The sequence below is a fragment of the Rhinolophus hipposideros genome (genome assembly GCF_964194185.1).
Source record: "Rhinolophus hipposideros genome assembly, chromosome: 24".
In the NCBI taxonomy this organism is placed as follows: domain Eukaryota; kingdom Metazoa; phylum Chordata; class Mammalia; order Chiroptera; family Rhinolophidae; genus Rhinolophus; species Rhinolophus hipposideros.
The window spans coordinates 6,225,462-6,252,838 of NC_138070.1; the positions used below are offsets into that span (position 1 = coordinate 6,225,462).

At 47.4% G+C, this 27,377-nt stretch overlaps 1 protein-coding gene across 1 annotated transcript; it reads left to right on the plus strand.

Annotated features, from left to right (window-relative positions):
- CCDC63 (coiled-coil domain containing 63) lies at nucleotides 1-26,601 on the plus strand (the record flags this gene model as incomplete). The annotated part of the gene is made up of 11 exons (XM_081037051.1): nucleotides 1-137; nucleotides 538-707; nucleotides 3,623-3,812; nucleotides 9,722-9,841; nucleotides 11,835-12,016; nucleotides 12,811-12,998; nucleotides 13,706-13,926; nucleotides 19,434-19,508; nucleotides 21,450-21,642; nucleotides 24,148-24,351; nucleotides 26,456-26,601. Exons 1-11 carry the CDS (start codon nucleotides 129-131, stop codon nucleotides 26,599-26,601), a joined length of 1,698 nt encoding a protein of 565 aa, XP_080893177.1. The 5' UTR covers nucleotides 1-128.
- Between the last annotated feature and the right edge of the window lie 776 nt (nucleotides 26,602-27,377).

Below are 27,377 nucleotides of genomic sequence, written 5' to 3' on the forward strand. Positions count from 1 at the left end.
GCTCACAAGTTCTCTTCCTTTTCTCATTGTGGACAGGGCACTGCAGAGAGAGAAAGGAGCACCTGTTTGTTGGCTTTGACCTCCCTGGTTCCGGTGTCTGATCAGAGGGAAAGCAGGATTCCTTCAAGATGCCAATGGTAAGTAATAAGAGCGTCTGTGTACAGGGAGCTAACTGTGAGTCATGCATTGTGTTGTCCACTGTGTACATATCAGCTCATCTAATCCTGACAACAAATCTATAGGTGCCCATTTTGTAGATGAGAGACCGGAGGCTCAGAGACATTAAGTGACTCACCCAAGGTCACACAGCAAGGCTACCTCTGCATTACGCAATAATGAGCACTAGTCTTCTCTCCATTCTGGCAACCCAGGGGTGTGGGTTTCCATGTAACAGATAAGCAGTTGACATCATCCAAGGGTAGTCTTCCACCTCCAGCCTTGCCCCAGGCACCCCCTGCTGCTCTCTGCCCTTGAGCTGAAATGTGGGCTTCTCTAGTCACCTAATCTGTTGTTCATGCCCACCCCTGTCTCACCCAGTCGAAGAAGCACAGGAGAAAAGACTCTGACGATCCCCAGGAACCTTCAGAGAAGGTCAAAGAGCAGCTGGCTGAAGTGGAACTTCGGAAGCTGAGGCAGCAGTTCCAGAAGATGGTGGCAAGTCGGAAGTCCTTTAACTTTCACTCCCAGCAGAAGATCATGAACCAGCAGTAAGTGATGGTTGGAGTTTGTACTGAGTGAAGTGGGAGAAAATTTTGGGTTTAATTTCATGGGGCTTGCCTTTGCATGTGACCTTGGAGCAGGGACCTACTTCTGAATCCCATCTGGGGACCACTTGGGAAACCTTTAGCTGGTATAGAATCCGGGATAGAATCCGGGTGTCTCAGGGACTCCAAGGGGAGCAGGGCACCTGTGTCCCAGGTAAGGACCCAGATGAGAAACCATTTCTGGGTCCTGTTTCTTTCTACACATGGATTTTGTTCTTCTCTCTCTGAATCTCAGCTCTGGCTGGTGGGAGATGGCCACCCCCAACTCTTAACCTACCAAGAGACTCACAGAGAAACTGCTGTAAATCAATTCTAATACCCAGTTCTCAGGAGAGGGAGAATCTGACTGGCTCACTTTGGGTCAGGTGTCTACTCCTGGTCCTATCAGATGTGGCTGGAGGCTGGGGCATAGACACAAAATGGCGATGGGTGTCATTCCTATGGTTCTAGCACTGCAGGCGGGAAGTGTCCAGAGAAGGGGAAATCAGTCTGTGGACACCCCAAAGGACGTTTCCTGCATGCATGTCCTTATGGGATCTGCATTAGAGAGTGCTGGAAATTGGGTTGCCCTAGAATTATGGTGTGTGTAGTTTCTTTGGGCAATAGGAAAGTGTTCGTGGGGGTGGAATAAACATTAAACAGGCGTCTTTAGATTCCCTCCAAGGGAATGTAATTCCTTATCTGTGTCCATAATGTTTGTACAGGCAGAAACTGTCCGTTATTAGATAGAAAATCTTACTGTTAGATGATACGTGAGGTTTAGAGGATAGGGAAAAGGGATTCTATAGATTTTCCATGGATTTGACTCACTCAGAGCCACTGCTAGTCCATATGGGATCTTCCTGTGAGTTAGAAAAAGGGACCCTTTCTCAAGGTACTTTACTGCCATCTGTTGGAAACATTGTCATTGTGTAGGGATTTGGTTAGAACAAGACAAAGTGCCTCACAGAAAAGTGTAATAAATCAACAAGTCGATGATATTTTTTCAAGCAGATGCTGCTGCTTTGGGCTGTGCAGTCTGCAGCCTGCCCATCTGTCCCTGCAGCCCTGGTTCACAGTCTGCCCCCGGTGGGCATCGGGAGGGCCTCCTTCCTGGCGCGTCTTTGACAGTTTGTCTTGCATCACCCTTCTGCACTGCGCTGTCCCTTGCCCCAACCCATTTGATCTGGCTTCAGTGTGATGGAACTGAAAGGGAAGGGAGTGGAGATTTCCAGTGCTTCCGAGTGAAACACCTGAACCCTATATAGGGCCCGAGCTTGGGTGAGGTGCCTAGGGTGCCATATGAGTATTTAAGGAGATGCTTTTACTCAGTGCCAACCCTGCACCTGCTCCACCCTGAAAGTGAAGACCTCCTCATACTTTGGGGGCACCTCATTCCCCTCACCGCAGTCGCAGCCCTGCCTACAAGACAGACAGACCTTCCTTTGGCTTTGACCCCTCTGAAAGCCTAATTCTGATGGACTCTTGTGCTCTGCCTCTCTTTTCTCTCCACCTTAACAAAGATCCCCCCCCCTTCCAAGAGGGGCTTAAATGGAGGCGAAAAGTCCCAGCTGCCAGGTTTAGAAGACTAGATGCACTAGAACTGGGTCCACTCGCTGGTCCCTAGCCACACATGGCTGTTTACATTTGCAATTAGTTAAATATAATTTAAAAATTCAGCTCTTCAGTTGTACGAGCCACATTTCATGTGCTCAGGAGCCATTTGTGCCTGGCGGATGCTATTGGACAGCGCAGCTAGAGACCATTTCCATCCCTGCAGAATGTTCCGTGATGGTGCTGAATGGACGGTGCTGCTTTAGGACAATGGTCGGCAAAGGACAGCCCGTGGGCTGAGCCTGGCTGGCTGGCTGTTTTTGTAAAAAAAAAGTTTTGTTGGAACACAGGCACAACCATTCGTTTGTGCGTTGTCTGTGGTTACTTAGTCGATTAGTTGCAACAGAGACGTCTGGCCCACAAAGCCTAAAATAGTTACTCTTTGGCCATTTTTGCAGACCCAGGCCCTAGAACATTCTTTGCTGTTCTAGTGTGGTGCTTCAAAAACTCTAATGGGCATCTGAGACACTTGAGGATCTTGTTACAAAGCAGATTCTGATTCAGTAGTTCCCAATTGGGGCCTGAGCTTTTGCATTTCTTTAAGTTTCTGAAAGACATTGAGGCAGCTGGTCTGCAAACCGCACTGAGCAGCGGGTGGAGGGTCCCCAGAGTTTGTCAGAAACTCAACCTCTGTACCACTTCCTGTTGTTCAGTCACTTGAGCCTTCTTTTCTCTTTTCAAAATCCCCATTTGCCCATACCCCATACCCCCTCCCCTCTGCAGAGTAGACAGAGGGAGAGAAGGGAGGAGACTCATGTCAGCCAATTTAACAAATCATTAGCACCCTGAGCAGAGAAACTGGTGGAGGTTAGAGGTTACTGTGTCTCCCTGTGTTGGGCAAAACTGAAAAATTCTGTCTCATTTTCCATGAGACATTCCATGAGGGTTTGCCTCTCATCGGAGATAATTGGCTATAAGGTCTGGAAAGGAAGTCTGCAAAATCAGACAGATGCCAGTGAGCTGGGGACAAAAGAGAAAGTGGGACCTCTCACCACTGTCTGGTTAATGGATTTTGACAGGAACAGCAGAACATGTTTCCTTAGGGGGAAAATGCCCCTGAGAAAGACGGAGCAGTAGAAGTTACAGTGAACTGGGCCGCAGGCGATCTGAGTTCTAGACCTGGACCCCAGACTTGGGCAAGTCCCTTCCACTGCTCAGGTGGGATGTACCTCTCTTGAGTCTCCTTTCACAGTAAAGGAGTCTGGAGTGTCTGATCAAAGTAAACTCTGGGGTTTAGGGTTCATCGTGTGCTGCTCTCCCCACAGCAAGGAAATCAAGAGCCTGCAAGAGGAGCAAGATGAGATCACCCTGCTTTTGAGTCTCATCAAGTCTTCCAAGAACTTGAATCTGGATGAGAAAAACTACCTGGAGCTGCGTTTCCTGCTGCAAACCAAGGAGGACTATGAGGCCTTGATTACATCGATGAAAATGCTCTTGGCTGAACTGGATGAGAAGGTATGGTCTTTCTCTTAAAGGGTAAACCAGAACCCAGAGAAAGGGGAAGTGGTGGGGGAAATACCCATGATGCCTTAGGCCAGATTTGACACCCCGCCCCCTCTTCCCCATCCACCTAAACTTTTATATATGTGACTGTGGCCACTACCTCTACCACCTGTAACCTCTGATCTCCCAGTTCTAGCGACCTATTTCTCCACTGTGATCTCCAGTGCCTCCCCACTAGACTTAGAATCCATTCCCAAATCCTTACTGTATCTGTATCAATCAGGAGTTGTTAGGTTATGTTGTGGTAACAAACATCCCCGCCCTCCACTCAGTGGTTTAAAATATAGGTTGCTGCAAAAGTAATTGCGGTTTAAAAGGTTAAAAATAATTGCAAAAACCACAATTACTTTCGCTCCAACATAATAATAAAGGTTTCTTCCTCATTCATCCTTCATGTCTATCGGGGATTCGCTAGAGGCTCCTGTGTCTTCTTATCCTGGGACCAGGCTGATAGGATCGTGACCAACTTGAACATTACCAGGTGTTGTGGTGGAGAAAAAGAGAGCTCTGGAGAGTCTCCCACTGGCAATTGAATGCTTCGGTGATGTGTCACTTATGCACCTGACTCATTGGCTCAAAATAGTCTACCAAACCCATAAATACCCCACATACCTGTATCCAAAGTAGTCAGCTCTACTCATCCTCAGAAGGGGCCAGGAAGTGTAGCCCTCCCACGGCTCTGACATTTGCTGCATGTCCCTTACTATGGCTTGAAAGGCCTTCATGATCCTGCCCCTCTGGCCTTATCCCACACCATTCCCTCCTTAACTCATCTCACCCCAGTTGTAAAAGACTTATGTTCAAATATGCTCAGTCTTTTTTCACCTCAGGACCTTTGCACATGCCCCCGACCCCCGGCTGCTTATCCTTTAGGTCTTAACTTAAATGTGACTTTCTCAGGGAGGCCTTTTCTGGCCCTCTCTCTTTTATTAGTCGGGTCCCTGACCAGGAACAAGTAACATGCTCAGTAGGGCACTTTGAGAAGAGTTTTATGAAGGGGCGATTTACAAAGGTGTGAGCACGGAGTAGGTACGCTGCAGCCCTGTAGGGTGGAGACACGGAGGGGTCAGGGGGATAAATACCCCAGCCTCTCTCTCCTAACCCTCAATCCCCAGTGCAAAGGAGCCACTGTGGACTCCTTCCAGGTCAGCTTCCTCGGGGACAGAGCAAGGTGTGTGGAGCAGGGTGGACAGTGGATCTCAGGGCGCAAACAGAAGATCCCAGCACACCCCCTTTCCCTCTTTCACGGCACATCCTTCATAGCACTTCTCACAATGGTACTTATGCCTCAATACGGGTGTCGTCTAATGTCTCCCTCACCTGCACCTCCATGAGGGCAAGGACCATGTTGGTTTGTTCCCCATCATACCCCCTGTGCCTGTTCCATGCCCAGTACATACTAGGTTCTCAGTAAATATTTACTGACTGGATGAATCTGGAAATCTCATTCTATCTTTCCTCTGCTTCAAACTTCAGTAATTTCTGTTGTTCTTGCGATCAAGTCCGACTCCTGGTAAGGTTTGCCAGCTGTGCAGCATTGCGCCCTCCTGCCTTTTCCACCCTCTCTCCTGCCCCCTCCTCCTCCGTGTTTCATCCACACCTGTCTCTCGCTTCCAGCCCTTGGCACATGTTGTTCCCTCTTCCTTGGAGGGCCCTACCTGGTCCCCTCCGCTTGGAGAACTCCTATTCATCCTTCAGGTCTCAGCTGAAATGCTATTCCTGCAGGATAGTCATCCTTTCATCTTTCCCTGTGAGGTGTCCCTATTGTGCGTGTCCACAGGACCTCATAGCCCTCTCTCCTAGAGCTCATCATGCTTCATGGCTTGTTTCCAGTCCTGGACTGTAACTTCCCTGCGGGCAGGGACCTCTCTGTCTGGATTTCCATTGGACCTCTGTTGTCTGGCACAGAGGAAGTCTTTAATAAACATTGATGAATGAATGCATGCGTGCATGAGAAAGGAGGCAGTAAAAGTCAAGAAAAAGGAAAACTGAAGAAAAAATGGGACACGGGTCCTCAGAAACATCAGGAAACGGCAACCTAGTTTGGGATCCTCAAAAGAACATGGTGCTCACTGCCCAATGCAAACACCTTTTTTGCCCAATTGGATCCCAGGGTGGGCAGGTCCCAGAATCCCCTCCTGCTGTGCCCACCTCGCAACCTAGTTTGGGATCCTCAAAAGAACATGGTGCTCACTGCCCAATGCAAACACCTTTTTTGCCCAATTGGATCCCAGGGTGGGCAGGTCCCAGAATCCCCTCCTGCTGTGCCCACCACACAATGCCCAAAGCTCGGTCTTTGCAAAGGGTTGCTGGAGGCAGGGGTCCTGGCTGGCCTCACAAAACCGTTAATGCGCCTTCATCTGGGGAAGAGCGTCTTTGTAGGCAATCCGTTTCCGTCTGTGCAGCCTTGGATAATGTCTCCTATTGGGCCAAGGCCAAATTACTCACAGCATCACAAAAAGCAGCATCTGACATAAAGGCGCCAAAGGGAATGGGATGCTGAATTTCATCACAAGCGCCACCAGGAAATGCTGACTCCCCAGCTTCCTTTGACAAGGAGCTGGAGCCCGAGGACTCAGGTCACTTGGGCAGGGGCAGGCATTCCTTTAGAGCTGGCAGGGCCGCAGTCTGCAGACGCTACCCTCCCATATGTTAAAACGAGTCCTTTGTTTTATTTCATAGGTGAGCTGGGGGGAGGGGGTTTGTGTTAGGATACTGCCTGTGCATAGAACAGGTGAGGAGAACAAAGTAGAACAGGGAACCGGACTTGACATGAAGCTCTCTGCTCTTGCTCTGAGGGAATTTGGCAGGGAATGTGTGTGTCTCCAAAATCTGGCTAATGTCAGTCATAAACACCATTCATTTGCGTCACCAGTGTGAGACCCAATGGTTCTCTTGATGTCTGGTCATCTAAGCCCCCGTCTTGCTATTGATATACCTGTGAGAGTGTGTGGGCTGCAGTAATAGACTTCTTGACTGGAAGCAGTTGGGAGAACAGAGGTTTGTTTTTTTCACATAATAAGATGTTTGTCTAGAAATAGGCCATACAAGGATGGTTTTATAGCTCTTCAGTGATGGGTAACTCTTTTTCTATCTCCTCTTCTTGGTTGGCCCTCCCCTCATGGTCAGAAGGTGGCTGCCAAAGCTTAGCTGGTACACAGCTTCTCATATAATCACATTGAAAGGTGTGAAGAAGGGATGGGAAGTGTTCTTACATGGTAGTCTCTTCTTATTAGGGAGAGAATATTGCACAAAATTTCACATAAGGATTTTGCTGGAAAATCCTTCCAGCAAATTTCCCTTCATCAGCCAGGGCTGGGGTATATGCCCATTTCTAGGCCAATCACTGCAAAGGGAAATGGAATTTCCATAATTGGTTCCGGGTAGACCAGGGGTCACAAACTACAGTCCATGCCACCTGCCTGGCCATAGTACGCAACCTCTAGGATAGATTTTTCTCTCACTGTCCCATGTGATGGCTGAGATTGTATTGTATAAACTTTCCTGAAGGCTTGGGGATCCCTGAAGGGGATTAAAACTCAGGGACACTAATAGGATTCCAGATGCAACCGCTCCCAGAATTCATCAACCCAAGCTCTGCACTCCCAGGCAGTACTGGGGTTCCTTACTCCCAGCCAGAGGCCAGACTCCATGGACCTACAACTTTAACTTTTACTGAGGACATTTACTTTTTACTGAGCAAGTAGGACATAGGTGGCCTCAGCTTTGCTTCACCTACTTTAAAAGGTTACAGCCGCCACACCTTCCCCGGTACCTTGACCCTGAAACCTCCATCTCAACCCATCTGCCTGTGGGCCTCAGAGGAAGGGGTGCCTGTTGCCCTTCTGCAAGGCCAGACCCCTCCTTCCACGAAGACCTGGCTTCATCAGTGACCGTCCTCATTTTTCTCTTCACTCCCTCTTTCCTTGTCTCTTTTATCTAAAATAAACAAACAAACCCTAAAAACCAAGCACAAAAAACAAAATAAAATGCAACATTCCTAGAATTCCAAATTAGTGTCAGCTTTTCCCCTTTCTAGAAATGTCTAGAAGTTGTCCACATTCAGTTTGCCTTTATAGGGTAGGCATTGTCCCCAGTACCACTCCCAGTGGTGAAAGCAATGTCCCCTGTGCTAAAACTGCTGTCTCTGGGGTCACCAAGGACCTTGGCCTCCAAACCCAATACCTTTGTCTCAGTTTCCAGCCAGAGGCTTTGGATCTGTGAATACCACACTCTCCAGTAGGATGGGACCCGCCAAATACACAGCCTGTTTGTGGATCCCTTTAGGACAGTTGGTTCTTAAATCTATCATTCCTAGCACCCATTTCTTTTCCTTCCTCCTTAGGGAAACTTCCTTTCTTTTCCCTCCCTCCCCGAATTATTAATTATACAGTCAAGTGCACACATCTTAAGGGTACAGCTTGATGAATTTTTATATATTTATACACCTGTGTAACCATCACCAAGATCAAGATATAGAACATTCTAGCACCCAGAAGGTTCCCTTGGGCCCCTTCCACTAACCCCCCACCAAGGAACCCCTATTGTGACCCCTAGAATCACAGATTCCTTTTGCCTGCATATAAATGGCCTCTTCTGGGACGTGTTCTTCGTGTCTGACTTATTCCACTCAGCGTTATGTCTGCCAACACCCCTTTGTGACAGCAAATATTTTGCGACACCTCCTTCCTAATCCTGAACTGAAATTCATAGATGATATAATCCTTCACCCTTACTTACTCTTTTAAATCCATATGATGTGCTAATGTTAATATAAAGGAAAAATGAAAGAAAGTTATTTATACTGAAATTTTTCATTTGAATAAATGTAAAATTATGTATTTTGATATGTGAATATCAATTCTGGCCTGACTTGTCTAAAACAGGGCCAGCAAACTGTGCAGAGCGATCACTAGTAAATATTTTGTGGGCCACAATGCAGCTACTCCACTCGGGAAGACAGCCATAGACAATAAAGAATGGGCGTGACTGTGTGCTAATAATGCAGCTGACATTTGTAGGTCTGTAGGCCGGATTTCTGGGTATGTCGCTTCAAAGTAATGTAGTTTGCAGACCCCTGGTCTGAAAGATGCAGACAGAGGCGTGTTACTGATATGCAGAATCACTGAGGGTTCCACCCTGTAGGCAAATTTGGCCTCAAAGAACATGATCCAGGTTGTGCTGGTGACACGATTTCCAAAACGACCAACTCTTGGTGAAGTTCCAAACAAATTAAAGAGCATTCTCTTGATTTATACAGTGACTACGTTCCTGGATGATTCAGTAGCTTTCAGAACTGAATGAAAAATAATGTGTGTTTCTATATAGAAGACAGTTTGATTCTAGGTACAGAAAATCATAGAGAGGTTTTCCACCTGCTTAACATCCAGAGGGGCACTGGACAGTCACAACGGATGGGGGACAATTTTTGGACGTTTGGTGCTGTCTCACATGTCGCAGGACGTGTGACATCTCATGACCCACCCATTAAATGCCACTAGTGTCCCATCATTGCAAGAGCCAAAACACACTCCACAAGGTTACAAAAGGCTCTTTATGGGCGACAATACCACTTCTGCTGGAAACCATGTCTTTAGGGTAAGATGGAATTTACTCCCACGAGTGAGTGAAATTTATTTGCACGGATGAGAGTAAAAACTCTAAACTGCCTCATTTTACCCCAAACTGCCTAAGACCAAGTTGAACTGAGCATGCACCCGAGGGAGAAATAAAAATTCCATTTATAGGAAAAGAAAGAACATTACAGTTTTTGTTTTAGCACACTTGAGTTAGTGAACTGTTGAATTTGTACCCATACAGATGTTAACACAGCTGGGTTTTCCGTCTGTCTCTTTTTTCAGATTGTTCAGATGGAGAAAAAAATTATAGACCAAAAACAGATCTTCACAAAAATACAGGAGGCCAATAACCTCCAGAAACTGCAAAAACAGATCCACGTGTTGGAAACCCGTTTAAATCTCGTACGTAAAGTGTTCTCTGCAGCTCTGCTTCCCTTTGCTCCAATAAAGAGTGATGTCTGTGGAGCCACTAGCAGAATGTACGCATTTAGTGGTTGACTCAGGAGGTGGTGAACTAGTGCCAGGCAACCTGTTAGGATTTACCATCCACCCACGGTGTTCTTCCCACTCGGCATCCTCTCTTATTGGCCCGTTGTTACCCAAGGTGCCCTTGCTCTCAGCATCTTAGCATGTTTTGTTGTTCCCCCACTCTGTACCCCAAGCGCCAACTCCTTCTGGGATGCCTACTCTTAGTTCCCTGCTTCAAAATCTCCTGCTTGTTTTCAAGAAGCAGCTGAAATATTACCCTTCACCAGGCAGAATTAGTTAGCCCTTCTTCCCCCGTGCCACTCTGTTCATGCCTCTATTTGGGCTAGAGCCTTCTGGGGTCTCTAAGAAATATTAGGCATACACATGCATAACTTGATAAAGGGAAAAGTGGTGTTTCCTGATCACCTTCAATCTACGGTGACTTTGCCACTAAGCAGGATTCTCTAAATCGCAAATTGGGTGAAGCATAAAAGGTAATGTATTGGTCATAGAACTGAAAAATTCAGGGGGAGAAATGGTACCTTTAGGCATAGGTGGACCCAAATCTATCTTTAGGACACTTGTCTGTCCATCTCTCCTCTGGGTGGACTTCATACTTGGGTGGCCCCCAATGTGAAGAACACCAGCAGAAAGGGAGCATAGAGTTCAACCACAAGTCCCAGGGTTCCCATCGGGGCAGCTTGGGTCACGTGCCCATCTCTGAGCCAATCACTGTGATCCAAAGAATGGAATACATGGACTTGAGTCACGTGACTACCCTTGGACTGTCCCACCCCCAAGTTGGGGAGGGCAGCCCTAACTATGTGGTCTGAGAGTCAGGGAGAAGTGATTCCCCTAGAAGAGCCAAAAGAAAGGGAGAAGGAATGCTGGGGAGATTCAAACACATTCCAGTCTGGCTTGTGAAATTGCAGCGCCCAGGATGTGAGCCAGCTGAGAAGGAAAGTGAATTGAATTGGAGGGAAGCCTATCACTACACAAAAGCGCTTAGCTTTGCCAAAACTCTGACCACCAGGCTTTAACCAGGCGTGGCTGAAACGAATTTGATCTGACGTCTGTCTGCCTCCTCCAGGTGCCTGGAAGCTGCCTGAGGGCAGGGCAGTGTCTGTGTAATATCCCGGGATAGTGATTTGCAGCCATGCCTCAGAATGGCTAGGGTGCGTGTTCCTGGGTCTCCTCCACCCTCATTGAATCAGAGCCTCTCAGGCTTGGACAGGCATCTGCACTATTATTAACAACCCCAGTAAGGCTGAAGATCCCCTCGGTTAAGAATCGTTAATGCTTGGCACAGTGGGAAGCTCAGACTAGGTGCTCGGGGAGCCTCTGTTGATTAAATGAAGGAATTCATACATGCATGCATGATTTAATCATGACGTGCCTATAGAGGTTGGCCTTTTTGTTAGAGGTCTATTCAGATTTTCTATTTCTTCCTGAGTCAATTCAGCAGTTCCTTGCTTCTTTAAGCTCTACAAAGTACAGGACAGTCCCCATCGCAGGGAATCATCCACCCCAAAATGTCAGCAGTGCTGGGTTTGAGAAGCCCTGCTCTAAAACAGACCCATCCCAACTTTTTTCATGTTGTCAACTTGTTGAAGAGGCCAGGTCAGTTGTCCTGTAGAAAGTTCTCCTTTGTGGATTTGGCTGATTCTTCCTCATAGTGTCATTTAGCTTATTCCCTCTCCCCTGTAGTTAATGAAAACTAAAAGTTAGGTATAAAAGTACTGAGAAATTTGAAATCCAGGAAAAGTAAGTTGCCAAAGGCCACGGCGCCAGTTGGTAGCCAACTCAAACCTCTCACCCAGCACTCAAAACCCCTGTTCTGTGGGCCTGGGGTGGGGTGGCCGCCTTCTGGAAGCTTATCTCATGCCCCAGGAATGAGACCTGTCTTGAAGCACAGCTCTCCCCACAGGTCACCGTACAGTTTCACAAGTTGCTAACCACTAATGCTAAACTCCGGAAGGAGATTGAGGACCTCCGGTACGAGAAGGCTGCTTATGACAACGTCTCCCAGCAGCTCCATCGACGCCTGTCAGTGCAGAAGAAAACCATGAATGTGGCCATTGAACAGTTTTCTCAGGCCTATGAGCAGAGGTGGGCTGAGGGAGAGACCCTGGGGCAAAAGTGTCCCCTAACCCCCTGCTGAGCACCTAACTTCCTGGTCTGGGCCACCACTGCTTCCTGTGCTTATGTGTTGAGGAACCTTAAATCATCACCATAATAACCCTGAGCACCAAGTGTGTACCAAGCACGATGCTAGATGCTCTGGGTAGTGTTTCAACCCTTACAACTGCCCGAGGAGTTATATCCCCATTTTATAGACCAGGAAGTGGAGGCTTGGAGATGCCAACATACTTACCTGAGATCCAGGTAAATGGAGCTGAGATTCAAGTCTCTATGCTGTACCGTCTCCTCCAGGGGCCCCTGCCTGGAGTCCTAGGGGTTCTCTCAGTCTGGCCTATCCCCCAGCTTCACCCAGGGACAAGAGGCATACAGTTTAGCTGTGAAGGGCACAGGTTTTGGAGTCAGCGAGATCTCGGTTTAAACCCCGGCTCTATCACTACCACATTATTGTGGGACCTCTTTGGGTGGTAGTGAGGATTAAATAATATATGTGTATAAGGGGGTGACTGGGACATAGTGATCGACAGACAAGTGGCAATGATGGTGATGGTGATGATGATGATAGAAAAATAATTTCCTAGGGGTGGTCTAGAGCTGGTAGCTCCTGTCATTCAGGTAAGGAGGGTTGTTCCTCCATACCCAGAAACCTCCATGATTAAAAGAAGTAATGGTCATTGGCATAAAGTCCCTGTGGACTGGTAAAGGAGAGGAGAGGAGAAGGGAGGATCCTCAGGACACTCAGGGTCTCTGTCCCCTTCACCCAGACTGGAAGCCATGGCTCGAATGGCTGCCATGAAGGATCGCCAGAAGAAGGATATCTCCCAGTACAATATGGAGATCAGAGAGCTGGAGTATGTCTACGCCCACGCCCACGAGACCAAGCTCAAATCCTTCCTGCTCATCAAGCTGAATGATCGTCAGAAGTTCGAGGAGCAGGCTAGGAAGGAAGAAGGTACACACTCCCGAGGGTAGAGGGGACCATGCTGACAAGCTTTAGCTTCATCCTGAGGACACTGATGAGCCACACATGTGAAGGGGTCGTGTGGCCAGATGTACCCAGAAAGATCCTTCTGATTGCCATGTGGGGGCCAAATGAGAGAGAGAAGACTGAGTTTAGGAGAGTTGGGGCTATTGCAGCTATCCAGGCTGGAGACAATGAGGCTTGGAGAACTTTCTTGGTTCTAATTCCACGAATTTGTCAAGTTCGGAGCCTGTCTAAGGCCCTCTGTCCCCATAGTTTCCTTGACCTGTATCCTGCTCAAATGTCACCACCTTCGAGAGGACTTTCCTGGCCACCTAGCTCCCCCATCACAGCATCCGATGGGTCTCCTTCAAGGCCAAGGCCACAATGATAATTATTGGATTTCTTTTTCTGTTTACTTGGATATCTCTTTTTCTTTTTGCTTTTTGTCTTATTCCTCCACTAAAATCTCCATGGGGTAGAGATTTTGTATCCACAGAGCCCAGCACAGTGTCTGGCACATAGTAGGTGCTCAATTAGATATTTGTGAAGCAACTAAGGAGTGAAGCTCTGGCCCTATCTCCTGGGAATGTCTAGCCTTCTCCCCAAAGCGTGATAATAAAAACCCAGAGCACATCTCTCTAACTAGCACTGCTCTGAGCGGCTTCCTTTTCAGACTTGCTGGTTTTCCTTTCTAGCTCTCAAGGCAAAGAAGCCCAAGGCGAAGAGCAACGGGGAGAGTTTTGAGAGCTACGAGGTGGCCCACCTCCGGCTGCTGAAGCTGACAGAGAACGGGGACCTGAATCAGCTCATTGAGGACTTTCTGGCCAAGGAGGAGAAGAACTTTGCTCGGTTCACCTACGTCACGGAGCTCAGCAATGCCATAGAGATGATACACAAGAAGACCCAGGAAATCCAGGTCAGGGCCCGCGACCCTCCCCTCCCACAGCAGCTCCCCCGAACGGGCTCCTGGGAACACTCCTCTGCAGCAGAAAATGGTCTCAAGATCAAGTCAGTTTGGGAAACACTATATTGCCCACACTGTGCCCCCCTACAGTTTAACCTTTCTGAAATTGGTATTTGTCTTTCAATTGATACACACACTTAATGTGGTCATGTCCCCTCACCCTTAGTGACACGTATAATCTATGGCATGTTTTATAATCCAGGGTTCAGTAAACTACATATGGCTAAATGTGGCCTGTGTTTGTACAGCCCATGGGTGAAGAATGGTTTTTTATATTTTTAAAGGGTTGTAAGAAAAATAAAACAGAGGACTATGCCAGGCAGACCATATGTGGCCTGCAAAACCTACATTCTTGGGCCCTCTTGCTGACCTGTTAATCAACAGCTTCACAGAACTGAGAAGAGATGAAGTCAATTCATCTTGGAGGGACCTGATGTACATGGGCACAGTAAAGGCTCTGACAAGTCCTGTGGTACAGAAACCTGTTTGCCTTTGTTGAACCCATAGTTTCCCAAACTTAATTGGCAACCTGGGCTACTTACTCCCCAGAGTATACATAAACAGCCTTTGGAACTGTCTGCACAGGATAGAGTCTAAACTCCTTACTGTGACACTCCAGTGTCTTTAAAATTTGGCTTCCGCCTGTCTCTGCAGACTCAGCTGCCATCATGACCCCCAAGGCAGCTTCTGCAGCTGAAAGGACCAGCCATCCCCTGCATTTCCCTCTTCTGCCGCTTTCCTCGTGCTGTTTCCTCCCCTCTGTTTTCACCCCTCTGCTTTTGTTCTGATGAAATGCTACTCATTAGCCTTGTCCTTGCCCAAATGTCACCTCCTTGGGGAATTAATTATTCCTCCCTCAGAGGTCCCTGTGCTCTGCATATATGACACGAGGAGGCACTTCCTTTTGCAATGTCACTGTTTCCTGAACATGGAGCAGGTATGCTGGCTGTGTGCAAGTAGAAAGCAGCTAGATTTGGTGAAAACATTTTAATTTACCAGTGATGAATTAATTTTGATGAGAATTAGGAAAAATGTAGCTTGCAGAACAAACTTGTGACTGATATTATTACTTGGTGTGACAAGTAATATAAACAGTAAATAATGAATGATAAACATAATAAAATTTGGTTGGTTTAAAGAAGACTATTACTAGATAATAATAGATAGTGATAGATAATAATAGTACAAGTGGCATGTGAAAATGGCAGAAATAGAGGCCGTTGTATCAATTAAGGTTGTCACAGGAAACAGATGGCATGCCCAAGATTGGTAAATTACGGTGAGTTTTTTAAAAGGGACTATTTACAAAGTTTAAGGAAATTAAGAAGGGAGAGTGAAGGACCAGCCAGGGAGAGGGCTACAGGATTGGTGAGGGAAGGGAGCAGTTTCTGGAATCAGGAGAGAGGTATGTGGAGAAGGCTGTCTGTGTCCTTCCTGGAGGGATGTGGCCAAACGAGTGATCTGCCAAGGGGTGGGCAAGTACCCCTCGACCTTACTCTCCTTCTACCCTCAAGCTGGTGTTTCTCCTCGGCTGGGCCCAACCCGAGCCAGAAGGCAAGGAAACCCCTAGCCTGGGGCAGAGCGGGGGCAGGGAGGAGGGAGGTGGATAGGTTCTGGGAGAACATCCAGTTCACTGTGAGTGGTAGGGGTGGGGGTGGGGGAGATGAGCTTGAATTGCCCTCCATCTCGCTTCCAGAAGGTGATATTCCAGAGGTCCGTCAAACAGTGTGTTCCCTCGGTATTCCTGATGCCCAGGAAGGCCGTGCACACAACGGGAGGCACCAGGAAATGGGTCCCAGACAGTAATTGACCTTGACCTTCCCATTCACCTTGAGGGTACTCTCCCTCTTTGAGGCAAACAGACATTAGGACACATCTGGCATTAGGACAAGTGTGTCTGATGAAAGATGGCCAAATTCCTGCCTTTTCTGGGCTTCAGTCTCCCTGTCTGTAGAGTGACATACTTAGACTAGAGCAGTAGTTTCCAAACTTTTATTTAAAAAATCTATAGAACATTTTTGTTTAAATCCAGGTTAGGAGGAAACACCAGTATATAAAACAGATAAAATGCAGTAGTCCTGGACGAAAGGGGTGGAGGTGGCATAGGGGATTGAAGGGGGTGCTTGGGACCTTACCATTTTGCCTTCTTGTGGCACCTCTGCTCAAACTAGGGTTCAGATTTTTTTTAAAGTTAAAAAAAGTTAGGATTCTAACATCTGACTTCACCCCTACTTGGAGGGCTGGCGCCAGAGGTCATAAATTGGATGAATGCAGCTTTCGTTTTTCTTTTGCTTGGTCGCCATGACCACCAATTTTAAATTTATTAGTTGCCAACATTTAAAAATCAGGATATTCAACATGAAAATCTGGATTTCTGGTTCCTCTTGGAAAATCAGAAAATCACATTTCCCTGGGAATCTGAGTGCCTCTTCAAACCGGTCTAGTTGGCTGGCCCTCCTTCACCCAGAGGAGCTGGGTTTGTTTGCAACCTCCGGTTTAGGCGCTTCGCCACTGCCCTCTGGTGGCCATCTGTAGTATTGCAGGGAAGATCTTTGAAGGCAGAGAGCTCTGAAGGAAGAAAGAAAAGATGGTCTCGGAGTTGGCCGGACCCTGAATCATTTTCCAGGAGGAGCACCTTACTAGTTCCAGTGGGGTGACAGAGACAGTCCATAGAGAGGGATGTGAGGACTCCCGTAGGAAACCGACCTATGCAGGAAATGTTTCCCTAACAGGATTGACCTAGATCTTTCCCATTTACCATGATGGTTCCTTCTCTCTTAGCTACAGACATTAGCTACATCCTGTCTCTGGTGTTAGGAAGGGTGTGTCTGATGAAGGAGGGGGAAGTCCCTGCCCTCTCTTGGCTTCAGTTTCTCACCTGTAGAATGATGTTTGGACGACAAGAGCTTCTGAGCTCCTTTTGAAGTTACAGGAGTGTGCCTTTTGGGGGCTTAAATAAAGCTGTAAATGCCTGTTGAATAAGTCCTGGAAATACTTATTTCCAGTGTAAAGGTTAATATTTTTAAAATCGTAAAAGAGAAAGATACATTTTTTATAGAAATTTTGGAAACTACCTAAGGATAAAAAGAATTTTAAAAATCACCCATTATCCCATTGCCTAGAGAAAAATCGTTGATGTTTTGATCTATTACCTTCTGACTGTTTTTGGGGATGGGTGGGTGATGCTTTTAAAGCTTAGCATAGTGATTATCATGTAGTACATATAAGGTTATATATTCTAATGGAAAATTCTAATGGTTATTTGTTCTCCCAGTTAGTATTTATTGAGCACTTACTATGTGCCAGACACTGGTCTGGACACTGGTAATGTGGTAGTGAACAAAATGACAAAAAGCCCTGCCTTCATAGAGCTTCTATTCTGGCAGGCAGAAACAAGCAATAAACAGCAAGCCCAATACATACATAAGTGGTAGAGTATATTAGAAAGTGAGAAGTGGCATGGATAAAAAGATGAAATAGAGCAGGTTAAGAGGGGTTCTGAAGCCAGGTGAGGACATGGGCAGTTGAGATAGTAAGATTTGATCAGACTTGTAGGTGAGAGAATAAGCTGTGCAGATCTTTGGGGGATGAATATTCCAGGCAGATGAAATAGCCTTGCAAAGGTCCTGAGGTAGGAAAGTGCAAGCAGGCTCGGGTGCCTGCAAGTGGGGGAGGGGGAGAGAGAGAGAGAGAAGAGAGAGAGAGAGATGAAGGGAGGGGAGTAGATGAAGTCCGAGAGGGGAGGGACGTCGTGGAGTTGGGGGGAGCACATTTCCAGAGGAGTTTTTGGTAGTTACTCTGAGTGACAGGAGCCATGAGAGAGTTCGGGACAGAGAAGGAACACCTCTCATTCAACTTATCAACCAACCCCATATGGAACAAAGCTAAAAGAGTATAAATAGAAATCCCAAATCAAGAAGAATCCCATCACCTGGGCATAACATTGATTCATCATTTTGGTAGAGTTCCTTCTGGGATTGTTTTTCCTTTAAAGATTGGAAGGCCTCAGTTCTTTTAAATATTTTTTCCAAAATGAAATAATTATTTTTCTGATTGGAAAGGTAATATATATAGGTCTGTGCAAAAATGTAATTCAGAAAAATACAAAGAAAAAATACAAATCACCAAAACACCACTCAGGGTTAATGTCCATTAATATTTTGGTGACATTGCTTAATGAAAGCAGCGTGCCCTTAAGCCTGTACCTGCACACACACACACACACACACACACACCCCTCATGGACATACATAGATACACATACACACATGTACACACCTGTGCAGACACACGGACACACACATGCACCCATGCAGAACCCCACAGATATAACAGACATAGACACACACACACACTTATAGTGCTGGGATCATACCGGACAGTTCCGGCTGTTTTGTAAACTTTTTCCCCCAGCAATTCATCATAGGTACCTCCCAACATCATCTGTGTTCTTTTTAATGGCTTCTGGGGACCCTGGATGCTCTGTAGTAGAATCATAGATTGCTTCTTAAAAATGCAGATTCCTCGGGCCCTACCCCATACCTACAAACCTAGATTATCTTTGAACGGGCCAGGAATCTGCATTTTAACGATCTTTGTATTTGAGACCATTTCCCCCCATGATATGAATGTACCATCATTGATTGAACCGACCCCCTATCAGTAGACGTTTAGGTTGTCCCTAACAGAGGCTATTACAAATAATAACATGATGGGCAGCCTTGAGCTGCCACTTTTACCCACTTCCTGTTATTTCCATGGGACAGTTTCCTGGAGATAGACTTGCTCAGTCAAAAAGTGCATGCCTTTTATATCTGGACACATTGGCTAGCCCCGGAGTTCTCAAATCTGGTCACTGGACCAGCAGCAGCAGCAGCAGCAGCATCTCCTGGGAACTTTCTAGAAATGCATAATCTCAGGCTCCACCCAGACCTATTGTATCAGAACCTCTTAGAGTGGAGCCCAGCACTCTGTGTTGTCACAAGCTTCCAGATGATTCTAATTCACGCTAGAGTATGAGAACCCCTGTTCTGGGGCTGCCTGTTCATTGCAGTAGCTGCTAGCCACCTGTGGTGATTTAAGTTGAAATTAATTTAAACTATATAAACATTTTAAACTAGCTCCTCAGTGGTACTGGTCACATTTCCATTCCCATGTGGCTAGTGGCTGTGGTGCTGGACGAATGTTGCTATCATCGCAGAAAATTCTATGGACCACACTATTCTGGATATTTCTCCAGAAGAAATAAATCGTCCACCCTTCCCGTGCCCTCACTGTTCTTTTACTTAGGAAACATCAGACAAAACCTCCAGGGGCATAAGAGGAGCTCCAGGGTGCTGGGGCTCCTTGGATCAGATCATTTTAAATCCTCAGCAGCTCCCTGAAGCACAGGCTGGTTTTCAGGTGTGGCCCGAGTGGAGCGTTCAGTTTTCCTCACTGTCTCGTTCTCCCCTGAGCAGAATGAGATCATCCACTTGCGATCCCAGCAGAAATTGTCCCACGATGATAACAGCTCTGTCCTGAGACTGCTGGAGGTAAGACCAGGCTGGGGAGGGAAGGTGGGAGGGCCGCGGGAGTTTCCGCTGTCTGTCTGTCTGTCAGGCAGCCTGTCAGCGGGTTCTCAGGAGGAGTAAGATATCTGCCCCATGACACTACAGCCTGAGTCACATCTTGACAGGTCCTGACCCTTTGGCACAGGCAACCTCTGCTGCAGGTATCGCTGCAGAAGTTTGTCCCTATGGCCCTTTAGTCCATTTTAAAGACTCCCCCACTTCAGGGAGTCTAGCTCAAGCCCTTGCGCCTATACATTCATCCCAGACTGGCAAATTCCAGACAGATCTCTGCCCCATTCTTTTCTTCTTTCTGTCACTTGTCCTGCCTGTGGCCTGTTCCCAATCAATAACAGTCACGACAAACCTTTCTTGAGCAATTAGCGTATACTAGGCACTAGGCTAAATGCTCTGCTTGTTCTAGCTCATTCAATCCTCCCAACAGGTAGGTGCTGTGATCTTTCCAGTTTGCAGATAAGGAAACTGAGGTTCAGAGAGGGAAAGCCACTTGACCAACATCATGGAGCTGGGATACTGTATGAGCTTTGCCTTGTATTTAACTGCTAAGAACAGGGACCCCAAATAACAGTGGCCTAAGCAAGATAGAAGTTTATTTACTTTGTAAAGAAATAAGTCTGGAGATAGGCACTTCGGGGTTGGTCATGATGTCATCAGAGACCCAGGCGCCTCCTTTCTGTTTTGCCATCCTTAGTATGTGGCTTACGTTCCCAAGGATGCCTCATTGTTGTAGTATGGCTGCCAGTGGTCCAGCCAGGTAGGAAGAAAGTGGGACAGGAAAAAAGGCCTTGCTACCTGAGTCAGCAGCTTAAAAGTTCTTTCCCTGAAGTCTCAGCCAATGACTTCTGTGTTTATATCTCATTGGCCATCCCTGTTGCAAGGGGGGTTGGAAATATAACTGTTAGCTGGGGATATTGCCACCCCAAATACAGTCGAGGGCTTGTTATTCAGGTATAAAGGGAGATTGAATAGCACACGTCTGGCAAAGATATGAACTCAGAGAGTTGATTGCAAAGTCCCGTTTTAATCCAGTAATTCCTGCCCCAGGAACGGTGCTCCTGGGTCATTTACTTTCCCTTCTCTGTGGCTTGTTTCTGTTCTGGGTATGCACTTGGTGAACTATGGTGTGCCATTCTCCGCTGGGCCACTGGGGGGCAGCAAAGCACATGCTGCCCACTGAGCCTCTGCAGCTCAGAGAGGCCTCCCTGGAATTAGACGTTCCAGGCAGGGCCAATTCCAAGGAAACCCTCCGCACCTGGGCACATTCCTGGGGTCCTACATCCTCGGCATAGGGCCACCCAGCGTCCAGATACTTCCTTGGGCTTGGGACTGGTACTGCTCTGCATCTTGGGGTTTTGAAAGCCTAAAAGGAGGCAGTTTGTGGAAGCTGACCAGGCAACCCCCAAGCATCTTCCCACCTCTGCCCGAGGTCCTTTTGTCAGCTTTTTACTCCTTGGGCTTTAACACGACTTCTGGAGGCTTCTTTCCAAATGCAAATACTCGAAGCAGGAGAACTTGTCTTAATAGCAGTGGGCTCACAGGGTACTTTCTTAGCTGCTGCTGAAGATCTCTTCCATCTGCTCTATTCTTGGGACCTTTCACACACCTTCCATTTCATCACCTTCTGTCCCTCTGGGACAAGTGGTGGGACCAGTCCCTTAACGGGAAGGTTTGACATGGGAGTTACACAACCAGGCCCTGGGAACAAATGCTTGGGTATGACTCTCAGAAAAGCCACCTCCTAGCTGTGTGACTTTGAGAAAGTGATTAAACCTCCCTGAGCCTCAGTTTTCTCACCTGTCAAATTGGGATAATAGTCGTTCTCATGTCATAGCGCTGTTACTTCCACCTTGTTACTAATAATAGCCCAAGTAAACGGATGGGGTGGGAATTGGGCTGTGCCACCAGGAGAAACTAAAGAAGACCACAGAGGAGGCAGACATGTATGAGAACAGCTACAAGGAGGTGAACAGCACCTTACAGCAGCTCAAGAGCTCGGTGGAGAATCTGTTGCAGAAGATAAATTGTGACACCACCAAGATCCTGGTGCAGTTAGGGGAGACAGGGAAAATCACCGAGGCCAACCTCCCACAATACTTTGGTGAGTCCAACTGGGGCCCATTGGAACCATTTCCAGAGTTTTCTGTGATCAGGCAAGAGGGCTTGTTGTTTTGGTGGTAGTGAAGCCTTATGAGGAAGCATGTGGGTACTAATGACAGCCTGCCTGGGTTCAAATCCTGGTTCTATGCTTACTAGTTGTGTGACTTTGGGCAGCTTTCTGAACCTCTCTGTGCTTTAGTTTTTTTCATCTAAAAAAAAAAAAAGATGTAAACCCAATATCTATCTTATGAAGTTCTTAGAGGAAAACTATATGATCATCTCAATAGATGCAGACGCATTTGACAAAATTCAACATTCACGATCATGATAAAAACTCTCAACAATCTAGAATGACACTTTCTTAACCTGTTAAAGGGCATCTACAAAAACACCTACAACGAATCTCATACTTAATGGTGCAAAACTAAATGTTTTTCTTCTAAGATCAGGAATAAGGCAGGCGTGTCTGCTCTTGTTCAATATGTATTCGTTGTCCTAACCAATGCAACAAGGCAAGAAAAAGAAATGAAAGGCATACAGATTGGAAAGGAAGAAATCCAAGTGCTCAGAGTGGCACCTGGCATGTAGCTAATGCCTGTTAATTAGAACACACATTTCTGGTCAGAGGCCCTGAGCTCAGACTAGAGAGGGAGAGATACACCTGCACAAATCATGACAATTCAGAATGAATGGCTTTCACTGCTCTTAGAATAAAACCTCAGGTTTCATTGTATTTAATATCGTCTGTGTTTGGGAGTTTCCCAAGACAGCCCACCCACCACGTTCAGTGGGCCACACAGGATGTGCTTCCTTCCCCCAGCAATGAGTTGTGACAACACGTGTGAAATGTTGTCAACCAGGGGAGCTCATCAGAGTCTTCATGCCCAGGGTTTTGATTGGGGGCTGATTACTCAGGCAGCTGCAGCCGGGTACATACCCACATGCAGACTCCCAGGAAGGATGGCAGGTATGTAGCATAAACCACATTTTTTTGTACACAGTTTAGGCACAGTGAGTCACTCTTATCGGTTAATGGAGGTAGGAGCTTTCCTGAAATCCAAGTTCCCTGCTGCTGGTCTAGGGCTCAGCTGGTAAACAGGCCTGTCGTAGGATAAGAGTCAGGCCTGCTGCATTAACTTTTTCCTGCCCGCAGCCCGTCGGCTTCTGCAGAGCCTGGCCCCTGCTTATACTTCTCACATCCTCTCAATCTGTTCTCCCTCCTTGCTCACTACCTCCAGTCACTCTGTTCTCCTCTTTATACTTCCAACCCTCCCCTCAACTCACTCTCACCTCAGGGCCTTTGCACAAGCTGTTCCTAGAATACTCGTCCTATGCTCAGAGGCTGCTCATTCTCAGATCTCAGTTTAAATGTCCCCTCTCCATCCCGCCACTGCCCCCTCTGAAGCTGGTTCCTTGCCCCACTATTATTCCCTCTCATGGCACTTCTCGTATTTAACATTCACCTAATTTGTCTCTGTGTGCAGGAAGTGATCACGATCTGAATCTGTGAGGTTCTTGAGATCTGAGAGCAAGTTCCAGATGCAAATATTTTTGGTCTCTGATTTACGGAGAGACTAGCAACAGTACGGGGAGTGTAAGGTTTATTTACTTTTTAAATTATCCAAATCTAGTAGTTGCTGAATTCAGATAATGAGCATCTGGACTGTGAGGGGTACATGTATTCATTAGCTGAATTTGTCTTTCTCTCCATCTCCCCATATACACTGAAGTTGCATCCTTGTTATTGTTTTATTTTTCTTCCATGTACCCGTAGCCTCTAGCACAATGCCGGGCATGGTGGGCATCCAATAATCATTTGCTGAATGAATGAATGAATGAATGACTTCAGTGACTGCATGGGGCTATGACACAGAACGAAGGGCTGCTCCCCCAAACTTGGCAGGTCAAGGAAACATTCCTGCAGGCGGGAAAGGCATGACTAGAGTCTTAAAACACCTCTGGGGGTTATTCAAGGAAGGGTGTAGGGAAAGGCATTTTAGTCAGAAGGAACAGTATGAGCAAAGCTCTGGAAGCCTGAGACAGAGAGAGCGCACTGAGGAAAAATCCATAGTTTAAGGCAGGGCTGCCCATGCCTCTCAATTTTTAGTGTTTCTTAACCTTCTTTTCATTATCACCTCCTACAGAGCCTTTTTAGACAGTCTTTTCTCAATTGCCCTCTCCTCGTGAAATTTTAATACAGTTGATATACTGTATAGCTGTTTATGTCCTGTATGTATGTCTGTGCTTTATACCTTATAGAGTCAGTTTTTCTTGCCTCTCAAGAATCAAATTTTGCCCTCTTGGGCATGATACTGTCCCCTCAGGAATGTATGATGTAACCCAGGAGATAGCCTTGTCCTTACAGTAGCTCATGATCCCCACTTCCTGTCACTTCCCTTCCTCTCCAGCGGGGGGCACCACCCTGAGACACCACCGCGCCCCCTCCCGCCCAAACACACCACCAGGTCTCTTAGCAGCCATTTTGGTTCTGCTTGTTTTTTTCCAGCCATCATTGAAAAGAAGACCAACGACCTACTGCTGTTAGAGTGCTACAAGCAGATCCTGGACATGGAAGGGGCAGAGACCGAGACCCTACCACCCTTCATCAACCCTTTCTGGGGTGGCTCTTTCCTCCTCAAGAGTGCAGAACCCATCAAGGTCAATGCCCCAGTGTTTGGGGCTGAATTCTTCAGTGAAAAGTTGGATGAAGGTTAGTTCTCTTTCTCCCAGATCTGTGTGGGTCTGTGGGTTGGGGTTCCTAAACCTGTGCCCATGAGGGCCTGCAGAATTGAGCCTCAGTTTCCCTCTCTTTATGAGCCTCATGGGTATGATCTTGGCTGTGGCCACTTGACATGGTTCGCTCAGGGATGCTTCTCCCTATAGGCACAATGGCCCAGCCACAGATCCTGAAATTTAGTTATCCTGGATAATTTTTTGTAAATCACAATTACTTTGTGACCATTTAAAATGAATCTTAAAATATCCAAAATGTCTAAATTGGCAAGTTATGGGCTCACAAGATTCTCTGATCCCATCTCTTACCCTCACTGAATGCTCTTGAGTCCCACCCCACCCGTGACCTCCCTGGCCCCACCCCATCCATGTTCTCCCAATCCCGTGATTGAAGCACCTGAGGCATAGTTGGTGCCAGAAACCTTAACTGTGGCCCTTTTGGCACTGGCCCGTTGATCTTCCCAACTGGGAGGCAGAAGCTCGAGACACTCCCCCTCACAGCGGGAACCAGCCCTGCTCCCTGAAGGTGGGGATAAAATCGGCCCCAGCGGGGTTTTGGGAGGGCAGTTTGAACACCTATGGAAAGCCTGAGAAGTGGACACTCGTTAAACCTGTAAGTTTGCCTGTGGAAATTGGTCCTTCAAGAAAAACTTATTCAAGGGTCTAAGATGAAGGTAGGAGGATGGTCACTGCAGCACGAAACTGGAAACAGCTGAAATGCCCACCCATTAAGAGTTAAATAAGTTATGGTTCCCCCATCCATACAATGGAATACAATGCAGCCACTCAAAAGAATGCAATGGTATATAATATATATGACCGTGTGTGTGTGTGTGTGTGTGTGTGTGTGAAATACATGTTCATATATATGAATATATATGAATGGTGAATATATATGAGTGGTTCGCAACCAGAAGTGATTTACCCCTCAGGGGACTTTTAGCAATGTCTGGAGATCTTTTTGGTTGTCACAATTGGAAGGAGGGGCTGCTCCTGGCATCTAGTGGCTGGAGATGCTGCTAAAATCGTACAATGTACAGAACAGGCCTTCACAACACTGACATATAATAGGGAGAGAGAGAGAGAGAGAAGGAAAGAGGAGGAAGAGGAGGAAGGGAGGAGGAGGGGAGGAGGAGGAAGAGAAGGAGGGAAGTTGAGAAGCAGGGGGGTATCTTAGAGGATGTATGGGTTGACTTAAGTGGATATTCCTGGGTGTTTTGTAGAAAACTATGAGTTTTTAAGTTAAACGATTCTGTGTTGTTTATATTTTTTCTTTTATAATGACCTTGCATCACTTTAGTAAATAGAGATTTTTTAAAAAGCTGCCCCACTTCTTGGAGCAGGTTTCAGATGGGCAGGTGTGCCCAGGGTGGAGGGAGGGGATGCCAGCATGTGCGCACGTCTTCTGCTTGATTTCGCTGAGGCCACTGAAACCTAGCCGGAGTGAAAGCTAGGTCTGCTGTCAGCCGGCTTCGCTCGGCTTCCCTTGGCCTTTCGAGTTCCTAAAAGAGGAGGGTGGTGGGGCACAGTTGCTGGTAACACTGTCCTCACAAGGTCGGGAACATACAGATGATGTCGTCCCTTCTGTTCCGGGGAATGTTGATAAACACTGGGTTCTCTTGGCCCACTAGCCTCCTGACTCCGTATGTGTAAATGAGAAGAGGCACCCCCTCTGGACAGGCTAGTTAGGAAAAGGTGCCCCTTCTTGGTAGACATGGCTTGGCAATCAGGTGGGAGCTAGATTTCAGCCCATCCGCTCTTCTGTCCCATAGGGTATCTCTGTGTCATCTGCATCCTGAACAACTGTATGTGGTGGCCCTGTCTCCTTTAGATTAAACCAAACTCACCTGGGAGGAAAAACAGTTATTGTCTGGCACCCCTGCAGTACATCTCTGCCTGTTTTCCCCCTCCCTGAACCTCGAGAATGTTCATACTTCAACCGCTGGCATTATGGGGGAACCCCACACAGGCGTGGGCATCCTTGCCTTGGGCACCCATGAACGGGGCAGGGTCGCTGGCCCGGGGAAGGAAGTGTGCTGGATCTGATTTCGGCTCCTCACTACATCCTGTCTCTGGCGTAGTGGACCGGCCCCTGGACCACAGCAGCCTTCGGCAGATGATACTCACCCACTACACCAACAGGGAGTCTCGCTTCAGGGCCTCACACTTGGACAGCACCTCTGAAAAGGGGGACGATCTGAGGTCCAGGAAGAAGGTAGCAATCTGAAGTGATTGGGGCCACATTTGTACCATAAGCAGAGAGAATAAATGTTTTGTTCCATAACCCTGGTGCCTCTTCACTACTGTGAAATTAGGGCGCTGGGAGCCACCCCGGCACAGGTTAGAGAAGCAGAAGGGGTTGAGTTCCAAAACTGGCTCAGGAGGCAAAAGTTGTCTGAGGTCACATGGCCCTCAAGAACCTCAGATGGTGAGCAGCATGGGTCAGCTCTCACTGTGGTCCAGCAGAGGATGCAGGGGCGAGCGAAGCCTAGGGGCCAGGCGGAAGCAGAGTTCCATGGGGAGCAGCAGCTGCTCCCAGGCCGGAAGTGGGAGCCCCGGAGCCCGTGTGTGTGTGTGTGTGTGTGTGTGTGTGTGTGTGTGTGTGTGCGTGTGTCTGTATCTGTGTGTGTGTATCTCATGGATGAGCGTGTCACTGCAGAGCTGCGGCCAAGGCGCCTTGCCCTAAACCGCACGCTGCACTTGAATGAACTGAGTGGGGCCGCCCCAGGCCCTGGCCACAGCTCTGCAGGAGCCCCAGGGAGCAGGTTCTGGGCATGGCGGACATAGATCATTGCAGTGTGTGGAACATGGGGGTTCATCATGGTGTGGGGCACCCCTGGGTCCCTGGCTGCCCAGCTCACTCGCTGTTGGCTTTGAAAGGCATCCCGTTTCCCCGCAGCCGGGGGTGATGTCAACTGCTGATGGAACTGACCCTGAGCTCTTTCTGCAGGGCTCTGTTGTTACTCGAGCTCTGAAGACGCGCTCCAATTCTGGCTCCTCCAA